The 21,572-nt window shown below is 42.6% G+C and overlaps 1 protein-coding gene across 1 annotated transcript in view; it reads right to left on the bottom strand.

Annotated features, from left to right (window-relative positions):
- LOC122939801 overlaps positions 1 to 21,572 on the bottom strand; it is a 114,303-nt gene that overhangs the window by 41,780 nt on the left and 50,951 nt on the right. Inside the window, exons 5-8 of the mRNA XM_044295956.1 lie at positions 13,895 to 14,005; positions 2,272 to 2,393; positions 2,019 to 2,112; positions 55 to 146 (exon numbers count right to left, since the gene is read on the bottom strand). Of these exons, the coding sequence (XP_044151891.1) occupies positions 55 to 146; positions 2,019 to 2,112; positions 2,272 to 2,393; positions 13,895 to 14,005 (419 nt within the window). The remainder of the gene's footprint in view (positions 1 to 54; positions 147 to 2,018; positions 2,113 to 2,271; positions 2,394 to 13,894; positions 14,006 to 21,572) is intronic.

Here is a 21,572-nt window from a genome sequence, read left to right as displayed (position 1 = left end):
ACAACTCCCATAAGTGCTTAAGTCCATGTCCAATATTCACTAAAGTCAACCTACCAAGATATCCATGTCATAATAAGGAGGTTCTCTGGTTAATAGGATGTCTTCTGGAGGCCTATACCCACTGTTATTTCCTTTTGTTTCTGCATCTGAAACGTATCAGAAAGTGTTTTGTATCTGCATCAAATTTCCAAGGTCTATAGATGCCATGTGAACAGGTCTTTACACAACCAAATTGCTGAAATTATATTCTGGATCAGTCTATAGAACACTAATGGTTAATATCTAGCGAAGACTACAAACCGGATTCCAAAAAGGTTCGGGACACTAAACAAATTGTGAATAAAAACTGAATGCAATGATGTGGAGATGGCAAATGTCAGTATTTTATTTGTAATAGAACGTAGATGACAGATCAAATGTTTAATCCGAGTAAATGTATCATCTTAAAGGAAAAATACTTTGATTCAAATTTTCACGGTGTCAACAAATCCCCAAAAAGTTGGGACAAGTAGCAATAAGAGGCTGGAAAAAGTAAATTTGGGCATAACGAAGAGCTGGAAGACCAATTAACACTAATTAGGTCAATTGGCAACATGACTGGGTATAAAAAGAGCTTCTCAGAGTGGCAGTGTCTCTCAGAAGCCAAGATCGGTAGAGGATCACCAATTCCCACAATGTTGCGCAGAAAGATAGTGGAGCAATATCAGAAAGGTGTTACCCAGCGAAAAATTGCAAAGACTTTGCATCTATCATCATCAACTGTGCATAACATCATCCGAAGATTCAGAGAATCTGGAACAATCTCTGTGCGTAAGGGTCAAGGCCGTAAAACCATACTAGATGCCCGTGATCTCCGGGCCCTTAAACGACACTGCACCACAAACAGGAATGCTACTGTAAAGGAAATCACAGAATGGGCTCAGGAATACTTCCAGAAACCATTGTCAGTGAACACAATCCGCCGTTGCCAGCTGAAACTCTACAGTGCAAAGAAGAAGCCATTTCTAAGCAAGATCCACAAGCTCAGGCGTTTTCACTGGGCCAGGGATCATTTAAAATGGAGTGTGGCAAAATGGAAGACTGTTCTGTGGTCAGACGAGTCACGATTCAAAGTTCTTTTTGGAAATCTGGGACGCTATGTCATCCGGACCAAAGAGGACAAGGACAACCCAAGTTGTTATCAACGCTCAGTTCAGAAGCTTGCATCTCTGATGGTATGGGGTTGCATGAGTGCGTGTGGCATGGGCAGCTTGCATGTCTGGAAAGGCACCATCAATGCAGAAAAATATATTCAGGTTCTAGAACAACATATGCTCCCATCCAGACGTCATCTCTTTCAGGGAAGACCCTGCATTTTTCAACAAGATAATGCCAGACCACATTCTGCATCAATCACAACATCATGGCTGCGTAGGAGAAGGATCCGGGTACTGAAATGGCCAGTCTGCAGTCCAGATCTTTCACCTATAGAGAACATTTGGCGCATCATAAAGAGGAAGGTGCAACAAAGAAGGCCCAAGATGATTGAACAGTTAGAGGCCTGTATTAGACAAGAATGGGAGAGCATTCCTATTTCTAAACTTGAGAAACTGGTCTCCTCGGTCCCTAGACGTCTGTTGAGTGTTGTAAGAAGAAGGGGAGATGCGACTCAGTGGTGAAAATGGCCTTGTCCCAACTTTTTGGGGATTTGTTGACACCATAAAATTCTGATTCAACATATTTTTCCCTTAAAATGGTACATTTTTTCAGTTTAAACTTTTGTTCCGTGATTTATGTTCTATTCTGAATAAAATATTAGAAGTTGGCACCTCCACATCATTGCATTCAGTTTTTATTCACGATTTGTATAGTGTCCCAACTTTTTGGGAATCCGGTTTGTACAAAGCAAACATAGTAATGACATAAAAGGCAGGTTATTCTAAATCTATAAGATGATATGTGGATTTACCCATCATGTTCAATCCCAACCTTAGAGAAAACAGAAGCAACTGAACATCTCTACACAGGTTATTCCTCACCTGGACTAATAACTGTAGGTGTTTCCTCTTCCTTAATCTTCACCCTGAGTAATTTATTCTCCTGCTTTGTCTTCAAACTGCTGGTGGCAATTTCCTATATAACACACCAACACTTGAAAATTCGATTCTACAACTTCCAAGCCCATTGTTATTTTGGGTGTGAGTATAAATAAAAGGTGTGGTTTAAGATATTTTAGTGATGTGATAATATAAAGGAGATTTCACAGTTTATGGATCTTTTCTACAAACTTACTCTTTCAGTCTGGCTATTTTCTACTTTGCAATCCCATGACAAAGTTTCACTTTGGAGTTCCTTTCTACCACGAAACTGTAACGAAGAAAGTGCCGTAAACGATTTTGGACCGCGAGGTCCCTCTGTAGAAGAAAAATAATGCATTTCAGTGATCTTCCTTAGTAATGGCATGAACTGCCTTCTCTTGTGGGGCTTCATAATCCTTGCCTCCATAAAGGTTCCTTCACAAACGCTTATTTTCCTGAGTTATAAAATACATGTAAAAATCCCATATAAGCATGCAAGAGCTTTTAATTGAATTTTTCTTTAAAAGGCGTTTTGGTAATTTTTTTATTTTATGTTTGACATTTTGCAAGACGTTTTTGAACTGTTGTGAAAAATGTCAGGTAAAAAAAGGTCATACGTAAGTGCATAGAGAATGCTGCATGTTGATATGTGCCACTGACCCCAAAAGGCTACAAACTATTAAAAAATCAAAACACTCTTTGTGTGGACTTTACAATATTTATTACAGACTTTAAAAGGAATATATGCCTACTGTTTTTTGATGAAAAAAAGGCGATTACTCACTGTAAGATCTTTTTCTTGCCATGTTCATTGGGGAACATAGGCACCTTGGGTACTAGAGTGTTTCCACCAAGAGGTTGGCAGCAAGCACAAAATAATTCTAGCTCCTCCTACCGGGTTACACCTACCCTATCGTCACTGCGCTAACTCAGTGTGTGTTAGGAGAGGCAGACACAGAAAAATAACAGTTCAGAATCTAATCTAGAGCAGGGGTGCACAACCTGTGGCTCACAGAGCCAAGGTTTGCGGCCACCACCCTGCTGGACAGAAACACAGCAGATCGCATGTTTATTCCTGGTGCACTGCATGATGCTGGATTACAGTTCCTGCTCCTGCATTCTGGCAGGAGCAGGTCGGGTCCCTGGCTGTCAGTGACAGCAGGGATCGGGGAGAAGATAGAAACAATTTATTACCGCTTCTGCCCTTCCTCAGATAGATGCAGTGAACGGGAAGCGGCACTGGACCCAGCAATCATGTAATCGCAGGGTGTCTTAGGAGCAGAGCACAGCAGTAGACCCTAACCAGCTCTGCCTTGTACAAAGCCCCCACAGGAGCGGCTGTAACTGGGCCTCCTGTGGGGGCCACAATGGTCTTTTAGTGACCTTTTGGGACGAAAAATATATATAAAACAAAATTTGAAGAAATAATAAAATTAAAAAGTCCATGTCCCCGAGAGATCTTTTAATGACCTCTTGGGGGGCATATTATGTGGCAAAAAATAAATAAATGAATGTAAATAAATAAATATATACAGTACAGACCAAAAGTTTAGACACACCTTCTCATTCAGAGTTTTCTTTATTTTCATGACTATGAAAATTGTAGATTCACACTGAAGGCATCAAAACTATGAATTAGCACATGTGGAATTATATACATAACAAAAAAGTGTGAAACAACTGAAAATATTCAACAACTGAATCATATTCTAGGTTCTTCAAAGTAACCACCCTTTGCTTTGATTACTGCTTTGCACACTCTTGGCATTCTCTTGATGAGCTTCAAGAGATAGTCACCTGAAATGCCTTTCACTTCACAGGTGTGCCCTGTCAGGTTTAATAAGTGGGATTTCTTGCCTTATTAATGGGGTTGGGACCATCAGTTGCATTGTGGAGGTCAGGTGGATACACAGCTGATAGTCCTACTGAATAGACTGTTAGAATTTGTATTATGGCAAGAAAAAAGCAGCTAAGTAAAGAAAAACGAGTGGCCATCATTACTTTAAGAAATGAAGGTCAGTCAGTCCGAAAAATTGGGAAAACTTTGAAAGTGTCCCCAAGTGCAGTCACAAAAACCATCAAGCGCTACAAAGAAACTGGCTCACATGCGGAACGCCCCAGGAAAGGAAGACCAAGAGTCACCTCTGCTGCGGAGGATAAGTTAATCCGAGTCACCAGCCTCAGAAATCGCAGGTTAACAGCAGCTTAGATTAGAGACCAGGTCAATGCCACACAGAGTTCTAGCAGCAGACACATCTCTAGAACAACTGTTAAGAGGAGACTGTGTGAATCAGGCCTTCATGGTAGAATATCTGCTAGGAAACCACTGCTAAGGACAGGCAACAAGCAGAATAGACTTGTTTGGGCTAAATAACACAAGGAATGGACATTAGACCAGTGGAAATCTGTGCTTTGGTCTGATGAGTCCAAATTTGAGATCTTTGGTTCCAACCACTGTGTCTTTGTGCGACGCAGAAAAGGTGAACGGATGGACTCTACATGCCTGGTTCCCACCGTGAAACATGGAGGAGAAGATGTGATGGTGTGGGGGTGCTTTGCTGGTGACACTGTTGGGGATTTATTCAAAATTGAAGGCATACTGAACCAGCATGGCTACCACAGCATCGTGCAGCGGCATGCTATTCCATCCGGTTTGCATTTAGTTGGACCATCATTTATTTTTCAACAGGACAATGACCCCAAACACACCTCCAGGCTGTGTAAGGGCTATTTGACCATGAAGGAGAGTGATGGGGTGCTGCGCCAGATGACCTGGCCTCCACAGTCACCAGACCTGAACCCAATCAAGATGGTTTGGGGTGACCTGGACCGCAGAGTGAAGGCAAAAGGGCCAACAAGTGCTAAGCATCTCTGGGAACTCCTTCAAGACTGTTGGAAGACCATTTCAGGTGACTACCTCTTGAAGCTCATCAAGAGAATGCCAAGAGTGTGCAAAGCAGTAATCAAAGAAAAAGGTGGCTACTTTGAAGAACCTAGAATATGACATATTTTCAGTTGTTTCAAACTTTTTTGTTATGTATATAATTCCACATGTGCTAATTCATAGTTTTGATGCCTTAAGTGTGAATCTACAATTTTCTTAGTCATGAAAATAAAGAAAACTCTTTGAATGAGAAGGTGTGTCCAAACTTTTGGTCTGTACTATATATATATATATATATATATATATATATATAGATACAAAAAATTGGACTGCACTTCCAGCAATTCGTGAAGAAAATCTGAGTTTATTCACCCATCTTGTGGCAAAGCAACGTTTCGGCTCCAACTGAGCCTTTCTCAAGGCTTGAGAAAGGCTCAGTTGGAGCCGAAACGTTGCTTTGCCACAAGATGGGTGAATAAACTCAGATTTTCTTCACGAATTGCTGGAAGTGCAGTCCAATTTTTTGTATCTACAAACGTGGGGTAAGCACCTGCTGCCGTCCTTGGATTTTGCACCCACATACTAAGGGTGGTGCCGCCTGTATTTTTCTTTTTATATATATATATATATATATATACACACACAGAGGTGAAACTCGAAAAATTAGAATATTGTGCAAAGTTCCTTTATTTGAATAATGGAACTTAAAAGGTGAAACTAACATATGAGATAGACTCATTACATGCAAAGCGAGATATTTCAAGCCTTTATTTGTTATAATTTGGATGATTATGGCTTATAGCTTCTGAAACCCCAAAGTCACAATTTTGAGGTACCCTTTGCTCAGGGGCTATGGATTAATTAGCTGACTAGAGTGTGACACTTTGAGCCTAGAATATTGAACCTTTTCACAAAATTCTAATTTTAAGCTGCATTAATGCAATTCCTTTTAATTTGCAGTACTAAAATAAATGGCCTTTTGCACGATATTCTAATTTTTCGAGTTTCACCTGTATATATATATATATATATATATATATATATATTTAATAAAAAAATAAAAATAAATATATATATATATATATATATAAAATACAAATAAAATAAAAATTTAAAAAGGAAACACTGCAAAATAAAAATAAAAAAGTGTCAGTGTCCCTTTATGGCTGTTGGGGGGACATATTATGTTCCACCAGAAATGTGAAATATGTTTTAAAAAAACTATAAAAAATGATATATATATATATATATATATATATATATATATACAGACGTGGACAAAATTGTTGGTACCCTTTGGTCAATGAAAGAAAAAGTCACAATGGTCACAGAAATAACTTTAATCTGACAAAAGTAATAATAAATTAAAATTCTATAAATGTTAACCAATGAAAGTCAGACATTGTTTTTCAACCATGCTTCAACAGAATTATGTAAAAAAATAAACTCATGAAACAGGCATGGACAAAAATGATGGTACCCCTAACTTAATATTTTGTTGCGCAACCTTTTGAGGCAATCACTGCAATCAAACGCTTCCTGTAACTGTCAATGAGACATCTGCACCTCTCAGCAGGTATTTTGGCCCACTCCTCATGAGCAAACTGCTCCAGTTGTGTCCGGTTTGAAGGGTGCCTTTTCCAGACTGCATGTTTCAGCTCCTTCCAAAGATGCTCAATAGGATTGAGGTCAGGGCTCATAGAAGGCCACTTTAGAATAGTCCAATTTTTTCCTCTTAGCCATTCTTGGGTGTTTTTAGCGGTGTGTTTTGGGTCATTGTCCTGTTGCAAGACCCATGACCTGCGACTGAGACCAAGCTTTCTGACACTGGCTAGTACATTTCTCTCTAGAATTCCTTGATAGTCTTGAGATTTCATTGTACCCTGCACAGATTCAAGACACCCTGTGCCAGACGCAGCAAAGCAGCCCCAGAACATAACAGAGCCTCCTCCATGTTTCACAGTAGGGACAGTGTTCTTTTCTTGATATGCTTCATTTTTTCGTCTGTGAACATACAGCTGATGTGCCTTGGCAAAAACTTCGATTTTTGTCTCATCTGTCCACAGGACATTCTCCCAGAAGCTTTGTGGCTTGTCAACATGTAGTTTGGCATATTCCAGTCTTGCTTTTTTATGATTCGTTTTCAACAATGGTGTCCTCCTTGGTCGTCTCCCATGTAGTCCACTTTGGCTCAAACAACGACGGATGGTGCGATCTGACACTGATGTTCCTTGAGCATGAAGTTCACCTTGAATCTCTTTAGAAGTCTTTCTAGGCTCTTTTGTTACCATTCGGATTATCCGTCTCTTAGATTTGTCATCAATTTTCCTCCTGCGGCCACGTCCAGGGAGGTTGGCTACAGTCCCATGGATCTTAAACTTATGAATAATATGTGCAACTGTACTCACAGGAACATCTAGTTGCTTGGAGATGGTCTTATAGCCTTTACCTTTAACATGCTTGTCTATAATTTTCTTTCTGATCTCTTGAGACAGCTCTTTCCTTTGCTTCCTCTGGTCCATGTCGAGTGTGGTACACACCATATCACCAAACAACACAGTGATTACCTGGAGCCATATATATAGGCCCAATGGCTGATTACAAGGTTGTAGACACCTGTGATGCTAATTAGTGGACACACCTTGAATTAACATGTCCCTTTGGTCACATTATGTTCTGTGTTTTCTAGGGGTACCATCATTTTTGTCCATGCCTGTTTCATGAGTTTATTTTTTTACATAATTCTGTTGAAGCATGGTTGAAAAACAATGTCTGACTTTCATTGGTTAACATTTATAGAATTTTAATTTATTATTACTTTTGTCAGATTAAAGTTATTTCTGTGACCATTGTGACTTTTTCTTTCATTGACCAAAGGGTACCAACAATTTTGTCCACGTCTGTATATATATATATATATTTATATATATACACACACACACAAAGTTGAGAACTCATTTTGATCATTTATTTTGCTAATTGCATATTTAAAGAATAAGGAGCTTTAGCTTGAAAAAATGACTTTTTAAAATGTGTTGCACCAAACAAAACTAAAAAAGAAAACTTCAAAAATTTCAACAAATAAAAAAGTTACAACCGTCTGAACCACCATGTTGCTAAATCACACTAAAAGTGTCTAGCCATTAAGGCCTTTTCAGGACTGGTCATTAAGGGGTTAGGCTACTTCCCCACAAGCAGTAGTTTGTCTGGCAGGGGAACAGCCTGCCGGATCTGTACTAATGCTGCACTCGTGTGCTGCGGGAAGTCCGGCCCGGCCCCATTCACTATAATGGGGACGGGCGGGAGTTGTGGCCGCAGCGCGGCAAACATGCTGAGAGGCGGGCGGACAAAAACCGTAGCATCAATCTCCATTGTAAAAAGTCCTATTCCTGTCTGCAAAACAGACAAGAATAGGACACGTTCTATAATTTGTGGCATGGCCGCATGGATGACATCCGTGTGGACACATAGAAATCAATGGATTTGAGTGCAATCCACAGAAAAATGCAGATAGGAAGTAGACCGAAAATACGGTTGTGTGAATGAGGCCTTATGGACTTATTCTTCCTTCACTCTGGATTATACTAAAATAACAGCTTGAGGGAAAATTAAAACATGAGACAGGGTCCAGAGACAAGTGGACCATCAAATGACACCAGGCTAACTAGAAAAAAGTAAAGCAGGAAAGCAAAGTTTTGGGTGGCAGCTGTGTCCCCCAATGACCTCACTAAGAAAATAAATTTATGTTGAGTACCCTGATAGCGTCATTGGGGAGCACAGGCACTTTGGGATGTCCCAAACAGTCCCAGGGAAGGGACAAGAACCAATATATCAACTGAGGTAGCCTAATACACCACTGACTGTAACTCCCTGCAAGAATGTCAATAAAGATTAGGGGTTCACTGCTTTTGACACAGTACGCCTCACCAGTGGCCAACTGAATCCATCAGTAAATGGCAGCTTTGGAGGATGACCCTCTGGAACAATGAAAAGGGAGATTTAACAGCAGAAGGAGAAAGTGAGGGACGGGCAGGTTTGTAGGGCCTGAACATATTGAGCTGGTAAAGGCAACATTACTATTTTAGAACTTATAATATAATAGAAATCTGTCACCATATACCTCAATAGTAAACCAAGTCAAGTGTTAGATGTGTTATGGTCTACTGATTCCAACATATTTGTCCCCATCCAGATCAATGCCTGCATTCCAGAGAAATCTTAGATTTTCTCATATGCAAATAAGCTGTTTGGTGCAAAGAAGGCATCACTGTTGCACCAAAAGCTCCGCTTCTTATCCCTGCTTGCCCCGCCCAGCTGAGTAAAGAGTCAGTCAGTGGAGATGTAATCTCGCCTTACCAAGTGTTCTTGCGCATGTGTTCTTGCTTTGGCAGTCGGCACACGAGCAGTACAGTCATAATGCTTGCCAGTGCTCAAGTCGTCTGTACTTGGCTGCCCTGGAAAGCATCGAGGCTGTACTGCGCATGCTCAGACAGCCGCAGCAACATCACATGCACGAGAACACAGGGCCAGACAAGATTACATCACCACTGTCTGGCCCTGTCACTCAAAGCTGCGGGGCAGGGCATGTACTGATAAAGAGAATAGCTTTTGATGCAACAGTAACATGGTACCATAGTAATATAGTTTAGAAGGCTGGAAAAAGACATCTGTCCATGCAGTTCAGCCTGTTATGCTGCAAATTTATCCAGAGGAAGGCAAAAACAAACCCCATGAGGTGGAAGACAATTTTCCTCATTTTAGGCAAATAAAATCCTTCCCCACTCCAATCAGGCAATCAGAATAACTCACATAGTCTCACTGCTCTTACAGTAAGGCCCCTTTCACACGGCGAGTATTCCGCGCGGGTGCAATTCATGATGTGAACGCATTGCACCCGCACTGAATCCGGACCCATTCATTTCTATGGGGCTATGCACATGAGCTGTGATTTTATTATTTTCCCTTATAACATGGTTATAAGGGAAAATAATAGCGTTCTGAATACAGAATGCAAAGTAAAATAGTGATCGAGGGGTTAAAAATAAAAACAATTAACTCACCGAGTCCACTTGATTGCGTAGTTGCGGATCTCTGTCTTCTTCTGTAATGTTGAGCTGCTGGCTAAGGACCTGTGGTGACGTCACATTACATGGTCCAATCACATGGCCCCTCACCATGGTGATGAACCATGTGATTGGACCATGTGATGAGCACAGTGACGTCACCACAGGTCTTTTGTCAGGCCTGAAGATAGAACAGAGACCGGCAGCTATGGAGCAGGTAAGTTAACTTTTGTATTTATTTTTTAACCCCTCCATCCCTTATTTACTTTGCATTCTGTATTAAGAATGCTATTATTTTCCCTTATAACCATGTTATAAGGGAAAATAATAAAATCTACACAACACCTAACCCTAACCTGAACTTCAGTGATGAAGTCCAGGTTTGGGTCTGTGTAACAAACATGGCGATTTTTCTCACGCGCGTGCAAAACGCATTAAAACTCTTTGCACTCGCGCTGAAAAATCACGCATTTTACCGCAACGCACCCACATCTTATCAGGCCCTCACACGCCACGCTTGTGTGAAAGTAGCCCAAACAATCCTCTTCTATGTTTGTGTACAAACCTTCTTTCCTCCAGGCGCAGAGGATGTCCCCTCGTCACAGTCACAGTCCTGGGGATAAATAGATGATGGGAGTGATCTCTGTACTGACCCCTGATATATTTATACATAGTTATTAGATCTCCACTCAGTCTTCTTTCTAAAGTAAATAACCCTAATTTTGATAATCTTTCAGGGTACTGTAGTCCCTCCATTCCAGTTATTACTTTAGTTGCCCTCCTCTGAACCCTCTCCAGCTCTGCTATGTCGGCCTTATTCACAGGAGCCCAGAACTGTACACAGTACTCCATGTGGTCTAACTATTGATTTGTAAAGTGGTAGGACTATGTTCTCATCACAGGCATCTATGCCCCTTTTGATGCAACCCATTCTCTTTTGGCCTTGGCAGCAGCTGCCTGACACTGGTTTCTACGGCTTAGTTTGCTGTTCACAAAAATTCCTAGGTCCTTTTCCATGTCAGTGTTACCCAATGTTTTACCATTTAGTATGTACGGGTGACTTGCATTATTCCTTCCCATGTGCATAACCTTACATTTGTCAGTGTAAAGCTACTTTCACACTCACGTTTTGGGCAGATCCGTCATGGATCAGCAAAAACGGATCTGTTACAATAATACAACCGCATGCATCCGTCATGAACGGATCCATTTGTATTATCTGTAACATAGCCAAGACGGATCCGTCATGAACTCCATTGAAAGTCAATGGGAGACGGATCAGTTTTCTATTGTGCCAGATTGTGTCAGAGAAAACGGATCCATCCCCTTTGACTTACATTGTGTGCCAGGACGTTTGGCTAAGTTTCATAAAGCGGACAGCAAAACGCTGCAGGTAGCGTTTTGGTGTACGCCTCCAGAACGGAATGGAGATGGAATGGAGGCAAACTGATGCATTCTGAGCAGATCCTTTTCCATTCAAAATGCATTAGGGCAAAACTGATCCATTTTGGACCGCTTGTGAGAACCCATGATGGATATCACAAACGGAAAGCCAAAATGCTAGTGTGAAAGTAGCCTAAATCATCATCTGCCACTTATCTGCCCAAGCCTCCAATCTATCCAGATCGCTCTGTAGCTGTATATTGTCCTCTTCTGTGTCAATTACTTTACACAGTTTAGTGTCATCTGCAAAAATTGATATTTTACTATGCAAGCCTTCTACAAGATCATTAATAAATATATTGAAGAGAATAGGGCCCAATACTGACCCCTGAGGTACTCCGTTAGTGACAGTGACCCAATCTGAGTGTGTACCACTAATAACCACCCTCTGTTTTCTATCATTGAGCCAGTTACTTACCCACTTACAGACGTTTTCTCCCAGTCCGAGCATTCTCATTTTATATACTAACCTTTTATGTGGTACAGTGTCAAATGCTTTGGAGAAGTCCAGATATACGACAGCCATTGACTCGCTGCTGTCAAGTCTAGAACTTACCTCCTCATAGAAACAGATTAAATTAGTCTGACGTGACTGATCCCTCATGATGCCATGCTGATATGCATTATACGCTTATTCAAACAGTTTACCCACGACAGGTGTTAAACTTACCGGCCTATAGTTTCCGGGCTCTGTTTTTGGACCCTTTTTGAATATTGGCACCACATTTGCTAAACGCCAATCCTGTGGAACACTCCCTGTCAGTATAAAGTCCTTAAATATCAGAAAAAAAGGTGACATTACTTAATTCTCTTAGGATACAGGGGTGTATGCCATGGACTTGGTGATTTGTCTATTTTAATCTTTTTAACAGGGCGTTGCACTTCTTCCTGGGTCAGACAGGGCACTTTTAATGGGGAGTTTATTTTCACACTTTGCATTTTATCTGACAGTTCATTTTCCTCAGTGAATACATTGGAGAAAAAAAAATGTAATGTGCACCATGACTACTGGGTCTTTGCCAGCCCCTCCCAGTAATCTGTCAACCCGATCCGTGATATGTCAAACTCGAGCACCAGGAAGACAACACACCATTCGATGATCCCGGTCTGTACCCCTAATTTCTCCCACTACCAGCACCTGTCTGGCCTCCTTGCTCCCCTGCTTACTGGAGCTGACATTCCCTGGCCTTGCAGAGGAATTATCTTGTTGCAGCAGTGTTATCCCTGAACTGATATCCCCCTCATCTGCCAACCTTGAAAACTTGTTGTGGTGTGTCAGGTCCGGACTCATCTCCCTGGCACTCTTCCCTCTACCCTGCTTTCTGTCATCCAGCTACCTACCTCACTTTCTTGAGCCTCCATGCTTCCACCCTCCCCAGCATCTACCCACAGTTGTGTCTGCTTACAGTGAGCAGCAAACTCCTTTCCATATTGCCAAGGTATCTCAATGCTGAAATTCGCTTGTATAAATACATGATGTGCGAGGGGCAATTTGCTCACATATTGAACAAATATATGCACCCTCAAACGGCTGTTCCAGGACTGCATACATTAGTCGAGATGCTAATGAGGATTACGCAAGAAAAGGGAAAGATAAAATACAATAATACAGTGCAATGAATAACAAATGACTTACTGTAGTTCCCTCCTAAAGTCCCTGAATCTAAAGTCACACACTCAAACACACGAACAGTTACAAACTCGCGTTCTTAGTCTTCTTATACAGGTGCTGCTCTCAGACAACTTCTGGACACAAAAAAAAAACAGTGACACCCTTGTTGCACCAAGCAGCTCATTTTCTTATCACAGAACCTAAGATTTCTCTGGAATGCAGACACTGATCTGAATGGGGACAAAAATTTGGGAATCAGGAGAACATAATGTATCTAACAGTTCACTTAGTTTACTATTGAGGCATGTGGTGACAGATTCCCTTTCAGAAGAACCTTAACCTAAAATTGAGCCTCTATAATATATCCTCCCTTTGGAACCATCATAATCATCAGCAGTTTTTTCAGAATAGGTTCTTCTTCCTCTCAAGAAAAAAAACATCATCTTTGGCTGCACAGAAAGTATGAAATGTGAGATATGTCAGAAAATTGTGTCTTAAATCGGTAATTCCAGGTTATTGTTACCGATGGCCATCTGCATCTGATCAGCAGGGGTACGACATTCTGCACCCCTACTGATCAGATGTTTCAGTGTAGCTCGGGCACTGGAAGTCATCGCCGGAAATACACAGCTCCATCCATTGTGTAGTGGACAGAACTGGTTACTGCAGCGCTGCTTACATTAAGCTCATGGCTTCTGGTGCAGGAGCTACATTGAAACAGCTGATTTGTGTGGGTGTGGGGTGTCAGACCCCAGATGATCAGAGGACTGAGGATAGGCCATCAAGAACAAGATCCTGGATTACTCCTCACAAAATGAACTGCACATTTACTGACCTGCAAAAGCATTTGCATGAATTCTCCCTCCTGGTGGATGCTCACAATAATTGGCAGATGGGTTCAGACCTCTTTTATATTCTGAGACCATTTTTCGATTTTCATCCCCACCTATATGCAAAATGATTGTATTATAAACACTGGATCATCTAAACATCTTACATTCTTCAGTCTGTCCCTCACAAATTGACTTTATTACATTTCTAATGTGAAATAAATCATTTCTCCAATAAAACACTGCTGTCTTCCTAGAAATAAACTAACCTTCACATTTAATGCCTTGTACTTTCCTAATTCTCAGTCTTTTCTCACATGTAAAGGTCGGTTTACTAGTCCAGATATAATAGACGATTGTCGGGAAGGAAACGTTCCTTCCTGAGAGTCGGCTGCTCGCTCAGTGAAGGAGATTGCTGTATTTACATACAGCGACCTCCTTCACAGTATGAGGACAAGGGATGGCTATAGCGATCCCTACTCCCCATACAGAATCATTGTTTCTGGGCGGCACGATGATCGGTGTGCCTGCATGAACGAGCGTTCCCAGGAACATTCATTCCCAACAATCAGCCTGAAAATTGGGCAGTGTAAATCCACCATTAAGCACTAGGAAGGGTACGTTTAGTTCTAGCTCTCATCATTTTTGTCTTTTTGATATGTATCCCAAAAAGCATTGTTCTGTTAACTCCTTTAAGGGGCTGTTTACATAACTTTTCTTATCTAAGTGTAGTGTGTATGTCAGGAAACCTCCCAATGTACATGTTTAACGTGTCCATCGACTTCCATTGCTATTCAAAATATCGTCCTTTTAGCCTCCGCCTGGCAAGCATACATCGGTACACCACTAGTATGCTGATCTGCAGTAGCATAGCAGACTGAGCTTTCCATCCCCTGGACGGGTAAAAAAAGGAAGCATACGTTTTTTTTGTTTACAGTGGCAGCCTATCGGTGACGGATGTCACTGTATGGCATCTGTCGCTGGCCTCCGCTTAACAGACCCCCATCAAGGAGTTCCAGTGGACAGCCTTTCAAGGAGCTCCCAAAGCAGAGAAGGCCCAAACAGTGTACGGTTGCCTGGGGGGTAAACCATTATGCTATCTTTATACTGATCAGGGCCGTCTTTACCAAGAGGCAAAAGGGGCAGCCAGTTGCTCCTGGGGGGCCCAAGGCAGCTGCCTCTTGAGTCCTGCTAGCTACTGCCCCAGGTGTCAGGCTGTCGGCTACACAGGCATCATGATCGTACTGTGTTAATGATCTTAATTCTAGGACCTTAATGAGTTTTGATCTAGGACCTTAATGACATCATTACCATGTGACCAGTAACCTAGCAATTACTGGTCACATGGCTATGAGGTCATCACAGGTCCTGTGGAGTGTTGCAAAAGTTAACTGTGGAGCTTTTTGGTGTAAAGATTACATCAGAAAAAGGTGACAGGGGCTGTTATGTTAATATACTGTAAACTACTGTATAGTGGGGTGCTGTATACTGTGTGGTGGGCTGTATACTGTGTGGTGGGCTGTATATTGTGTGGTGGGCTATATATTGTGTAGTGGGCTGTATACTGGGGGGGGGGGGGTGGCCTGTATACTGTGTGGGGGCCTGTATACTGTGTGGTGGCCTGTATACTGTGTGGTGGGCTGTATACTGTGGGGGGCCTGTATAGTGTGGGGGGGAGTGCTATACTGCTGTACTGTATAGTGTGGGGGGCTGTATACTGTGGGTGCGGTATAGTGTGGAGTGCTATACTGCTGTACTGTATAGTGTGGGGGGCTGTATCGTGTATAGTTTGGGGTGCTGTATACAGTGAGGTGTTGTATACCGTGAGGTGCTGTATACTGTGGGCTGCTATACTGCTCTACTATATACTGTGGGGTACTGTATAGTGTGGGGTGCTAAACTGCATACTGTGTGGTGCTGTATACTATAGGGTGCTATACTGCATACTGTGGGGTGCTGGGGTGCACTGTAACACTAGGGTGAGCCGAGCCCTGGTCTACTTCCTGAAGAGCGGTGCCCACTTCCAGCCTGAGCCCAGCTGCCCAGAGCACTGATCCTGAGCCGCTGGACTCTTCAGAACTGGAAGTATTTACAGTCATTCACTGGACTCTACCAGATGTGTGGATTTTTTGTGTGTGTGTTGTGGTGGAGGGCGTGATTGCCTGCTAAGGTGTGGGAAGGCGGGATCCAGGGGGCCCAAGTAAATTTTTGCCCAGGGTCCAATCAATATTAAAGACGGCCCGATGCGTGCATGGTTTAGCCTTTCCCCTCACATCTCTCATTTGCAGCCTATTTTATGTGCAGTATGTGGTAATGATTTAGCAACTGGGGAGGAGGTAAGTGTGTGTTCTGTAGGAGGGCCTGAGCAGGAGAAGTATCCCATTGTACTGGCATAGTTGCAGTCTTCCATCAGAGGCATATGTTAGGACTTCTGACATATAGCTCTGACGTTAGCTCCAAGTTTGATGTGAACAGCCCTTAACTCCCTGCAAAGCTCAATGTAACTGTCCGCTTATCATTGTGGATCTTGTTCAGCACTTACTGCTGGGTGGAACCTTTCTGCCTCCCTTTGGTTCCCTGGGGAATGTTTTGATCAGCAGGATTACAAGACCTCTCCTTCTTCCTGTCCTAAAAGAAAAGCCTTTTCCTGTATCTCAGATGCCACATGTTAGCTGTCTGCATAGGATTTCATGGAAGATGTCCGCAGAAAATCCCTAAAGCTTAAAGTTTGTACCCCCCTTGGCAAGTGGATCGAGGTATGCAGAAAAGTGTGCATTGTTATAAAAGGTGTATATGTTCTAGAGATAAACCCTGTTCATGCTGTTTGGTTTTAAATACGCTATACTGTATAATCCAAGGCACTTTGCATGTAACCATGTTTCTTTGAATGTTCAATGTAATTAGATGTGTGTGCAGACAACTGTAATTAACCCTGTAACCCCCTTTTTGGTGACAACCGTAAATAAGTGTGTTGTATGTCATTTACAGTTTTCACGGTGCTATGGTACTATGGTGCTTACGATATTCATGTTTACGGTGCTCAAGGAAATAAAGAAAATAATATTCAACCCTGCTGCGCACCTTTGTTCCGAAAGAATAAAACTACTGCACCCGTCAGAATCTCTCCTCTTGTTATTTATTCGATGCCAAAGGGGCCGTAACAGTGAAAACTCGTCGCTGCGGTGGAGACTCGACATCACCAGCTGCGTCGCTGTCTTCATCGAACTGTGAGTAAAGGCTTCCCAACGCCTCGCAAGACGCGTGCGGACGCCATCTTGGCAACAGAGACTTGGCTAAAAAAGTAAACGTGTCACGTGGACTTTTAAATATAGCGGGTTCTTTATATGTGATCCGGAAGCCGCCCTTAACTACTATGCGAGCCAAATAGTTAATATTTTGCTAAACCAGTAATCAAGTTATTATATTCGTGTTTAGAGGCCTAGTGTCAGATTTAAAGCAACGCTATCTTCCAAGTTCCTAATCCACTAAACTGCAGTTATTTACAGAAAGGGTTAATTGTCTGGTTAGAAAGTGTCAGCAGTATATTCGTTTAAAACTTTTTGTAGTACTGTATGCATTGTTTGCTAATCTTTAGTTACAAGTGTGAACACCTGTTATCTGTCGTAGCCCTTAGTAGCAAGTTTGAGCCAACACTCATTCAAGTTAGGTTTCAGGCACACTCACACTTGAAAGGCAAAGGCACACTAGAACAACATGTTGTCACCTGCTGAAGAAACAGACAAACCCACAGAGTCACAACAGGTACGATCCAGCTCTAGAGAGCGAAGCCTAACAGAAAAGGGCAAAGAAATGCACGAAGAAACAGTTAAGAAAAATGAAAAGGCATTCAACAAGGTGTACAACTCTTGGAAGGAGCTAGCAAAGGAATGTAGGACAAAGTTAAAAGGTTTCTGCTCAACCGAAGACCTTAATACAAGATTGAAAGAGATTAAAGCCAAAGAAGCGTTAGTGCACCAACAGTATGAGTCCATGTGCCGAAATAATTCCACTACCCCGTACGTTGTTAAGAAAATGGATGCATGCACCGCGTAAACGGCTGAAATCTGCAACCTCATCAGCAAGCGGCTAGAGAATGTAGATGAAATCTTTAACGATCAACTTGAGAAGGAAAGGGTGAGGATGGTGCTTAATAAAGAAGAGCATGAGTCAGTCTTTGGAAACTCAGAAACAGAAACTGTCCTCTCAGAGCCATCACCAGACTCCAACGCAAGCTCAAGAGCTACTTCCAGATCTAGCAAACGCGCTGACGCAGAAGCAGATCTTGCAGCCAAAATAGAACAGGCAAAGGTGACGCAACAGATGCGCGAGGAGCAAGCTAAGCTGAACAAACTAGAGGCAGAAATTAAACTGAAGTTGGATGAGGAAAAGACAAGACTACAACAGCTACAAGCAGAAAATGAAGTCAAGGTAGCTGCAGCAAGAGTGAAAGCCTACAACGCTTATGATAGTCTCGAAATTTACGAACAGGAGACAGACCACAATGTGCAATACCTCTGCCAAAATAATGAACCACGAAACTCATTGAATCCAAAGGCTGTGCCATTTCAACCTTCAAATACACCACTTGGGGTGTCAAGACCAAATGAAGAAGTTAGTCTAACCCCAGGACTTGCAAGTCTGCTTATCTCCAACCGTCTCCCTATACCTGAACCAACTGTATTCACAGGTGATCCTTTGAAGTTCATAGATTGGAAGATATCCTTTATGGCGCTGATTGATCAGAAACTACTCCCTGTGTGCGAAAAAATGCTGTACTTGAAGAGGTATCTCGGTGGTGAAGCTCGTAAAGCAGTGGAAGGGTTCTTCTACCGAAATTCAGAAGATGCCTATCTAGGTGCTTGGGGAATCCTACAGGACAGGTATGGAGGTCCATTCATAGTGCAAAGAGCCTTCAGAGAAAGGTTGGCTAAATGGCCAAAGATATCAGCAAATGACCCTGTAGCATTAAGAGAGTTTGCAGATTTCCTTCAAGGTTGTGTGGAGGCCATTCCTCATGTTAAAGGCCTGGCTATTCTAAATGATTGTGAAGAAAACCACAAGCTTCTCAAGAAACTGCCTGAATGGATCGTGCGCAGATGGAGTCGCATCGCCGTGGACGAGCTGGACAAGTCCCAAGAATACCCAACCTTCGCTCGTTTCACAGAGTTCCTGCAAAGGGAAGCTAAGATTGCATGCAACCCCATTGCCTCTCCTTTTCTCCTCAGTACCAAGACGACAGATGAGAGAATTCCCAAGAGAGCCAAGGCCCTCAACACAAGCACTCAAATGAAGCCCTCTACCTTCAACGTTCCAAATATCTCAGCTTCAAGACCGAAACCACCTTGCCTAGTCTGCAAAGACGAAACACACGGTGTCGCTAAATGTCAGATTTTTGCGGTAAAGACCATCGATGAAAAGAAGGCTTTTATTCACGAAAACCATCTCTGTTTTGGTTGCTTAAGAAAGGGCCACACTACAAAAGACTGCAAGGGAAGACACACGTGTAGCATATGCAGTCGACGTCATCCAACCTGTTTGCACATACAGAGAGACACTGAGCCTGTCAAGGCATCAAACGATGATTCAGTAGGCATGAGAAATAAGGCAAACGACAACGTTCCCAAAGTTATGTCCCATACTTTGACAAGACATACGTCTGCCACATCCTGCATTGTTCCAGTTCTGTTGTCAGCTACTACGGAGCTTCAGAAGGAAATCCTCACTTATGCCTTACCTGACACACAGAGTGATTCAACCTTTATTCTGGCAGACCTGGTATCGAAGTTAAGTGTGAGCACCAAGCCATTACAGCTAAGGCTCAGCACAATGACAGCGGTTGACACAGTTATTTCAAGTCAAATTGCTCATGGTCTGCAAGTGCGTGGCTTCAACTCCGAAGTTCAAGTCCAACTCCGTCAAGCCTATACAAGAGATTTCATTCCAGTAGATAAGTCTCACATCCCCACTAAGGAGACTGCACTCCAGTGGTCACACCTCAAACACTTGGCAAACAAGTTACAGCCACTTCAAGATTGCGAAGTAGGACTACTGATCGGTTATGACTGCCCATCAGCACTGGCTCCCTTGGAGGTTGTTATCGGCTCCGAAAATGAACCCTTCGCTCAAAAAACTATGCTCGGCTGGAGCATTGTAGGATCAGCAAATCCACATCTTGATAGACAGGGTAGCCAGAGCTTCGTACACAGAGTCGCAGTGAAGGAAATGCCAATGCCGCCGGTCGCTGATGTGTTAAAGGCTTTAGAAATGGACTTCATTGAAAGAAATTATGAAGATAAGTACGTGTCTCAAGATGATGTTCGCTTCGTGCAGTTTCTCTCGGAAACTATAATGAAAAGGAAAGATGGACACTACGAGATGCCGTTACCCTTCAAAGACAACAGTCAACTGGCACTACCAAACAATAAGAGGCTGGCCCTTATTCGACTTCATCATCTAAAGAAAAGATTAAAGGGAAATAGACAGTACCATGAACACTACACTGCATTCATGGAAGAAACAATCAGAAAAGGTGATGCAGAACTAGCCCCTTCATTATCAGAGGAAGAGACAGTGTGGTACATCCCACATCACGGGGTTTATCACCCCAAGAAGCCAGACAAGTTAAGAGTTGTCTTTGATTGTTCGGCAAAGTTCAAAGGCATCTCCCTAAACGATACCTTGCTGACAGGTCCCGACCTGATAAACTCTCTAGTGGGAGTCCTCTGTCGCTTCAGGAAGGAAGCAGTTGCTGTGACATGCGACATTGAAAAGATGTTCCATCAGTTCTATATCCCCTCAGAAATGCGCAATTACTTAAGGTTCCTTTGGTGGGAGAACGGTCAGTTGGAAACAGAACCGAAAGAATACAGAATGGCAGTTCACCTTTTCGGTGCCAGCTCCTCTCCAGGATGTGCCAATTTCGGCCTTAAGTATCTTGCACGACAACACAAGTCAGAACATCCCTCAGCATCAGCCTTCATCGAGAAGAACTTTTATGTCGACGACGGCCTAACTAGCGTTCCAACAGTCAGCGAAGCTTCGAATCTAATCCTCGAAACTCAAGGATTATGTAAAAATGCCGGCCTACGACTGCATAAGTTCAACTCTAATAAAAGGGACGTCCTGTCCTGTATTGCTCCGTCAGAAAGAGCAACAACTAGTGTACCTGTCAAACTTAGCCCAGACTCAACAACAGAAGGACAAGTACTTGGCATTCAGTGGTCAATTGAAAACGACACCTTCAGTTTCAGTGCTGACATAAAGCATCAACCCTCAACTCGTCGTGGTATCCTGTCAGTCGTAGCCTCCCTTTATGATCCTCTAGGCTTCATAGCCCCCTTCATACTGAGTGGCAAGTGCGTTCTCCAAGAGCTTTGCCGCAGAGGCATCAGTTGGGATGAAGCACTTCCTGAGAGCTTATGTCCACGGTGGGAGGCTTGGAAGAGTAGTCTGCAAGCTTTAAGGGAAATCAAGATACCCAGATGTTACCATCCCCCAGACTTTGGTAACAGAATGAAAGTGGAACTACACCACTTTTCCGATGCCAGCAACATAGGATATGGTGCCTGTTCGTACCTTAGGTACAAAAATGACAGAGATCAAGTCCATTGCAGCTTCGTAATGGCCAAGGCAAGAGTTGCACCAACGAAGATTGTGAGCATCCCAAGGCTTGAACTCTCAGCT

Source organism: Bufo gargarizans, chromosome 6 (genome assembly GCF_014858855.1).
Source record: "Bufo gargarizans isolate SCDJY-AF-19 chromosome 6, ASM1485885v1, whole genome shotgun sequence".
NCBI lineage: Eukaryota > Metazoa > Chordata > Amphibia > Anura > Bufonidae > Bufo > Bufo gargarizans.
The sequence above is the reverse complement of the archived record's forward strand: the minus strand, read 5'-3'. Positions and strand labels throughout refer to the sequence as shown.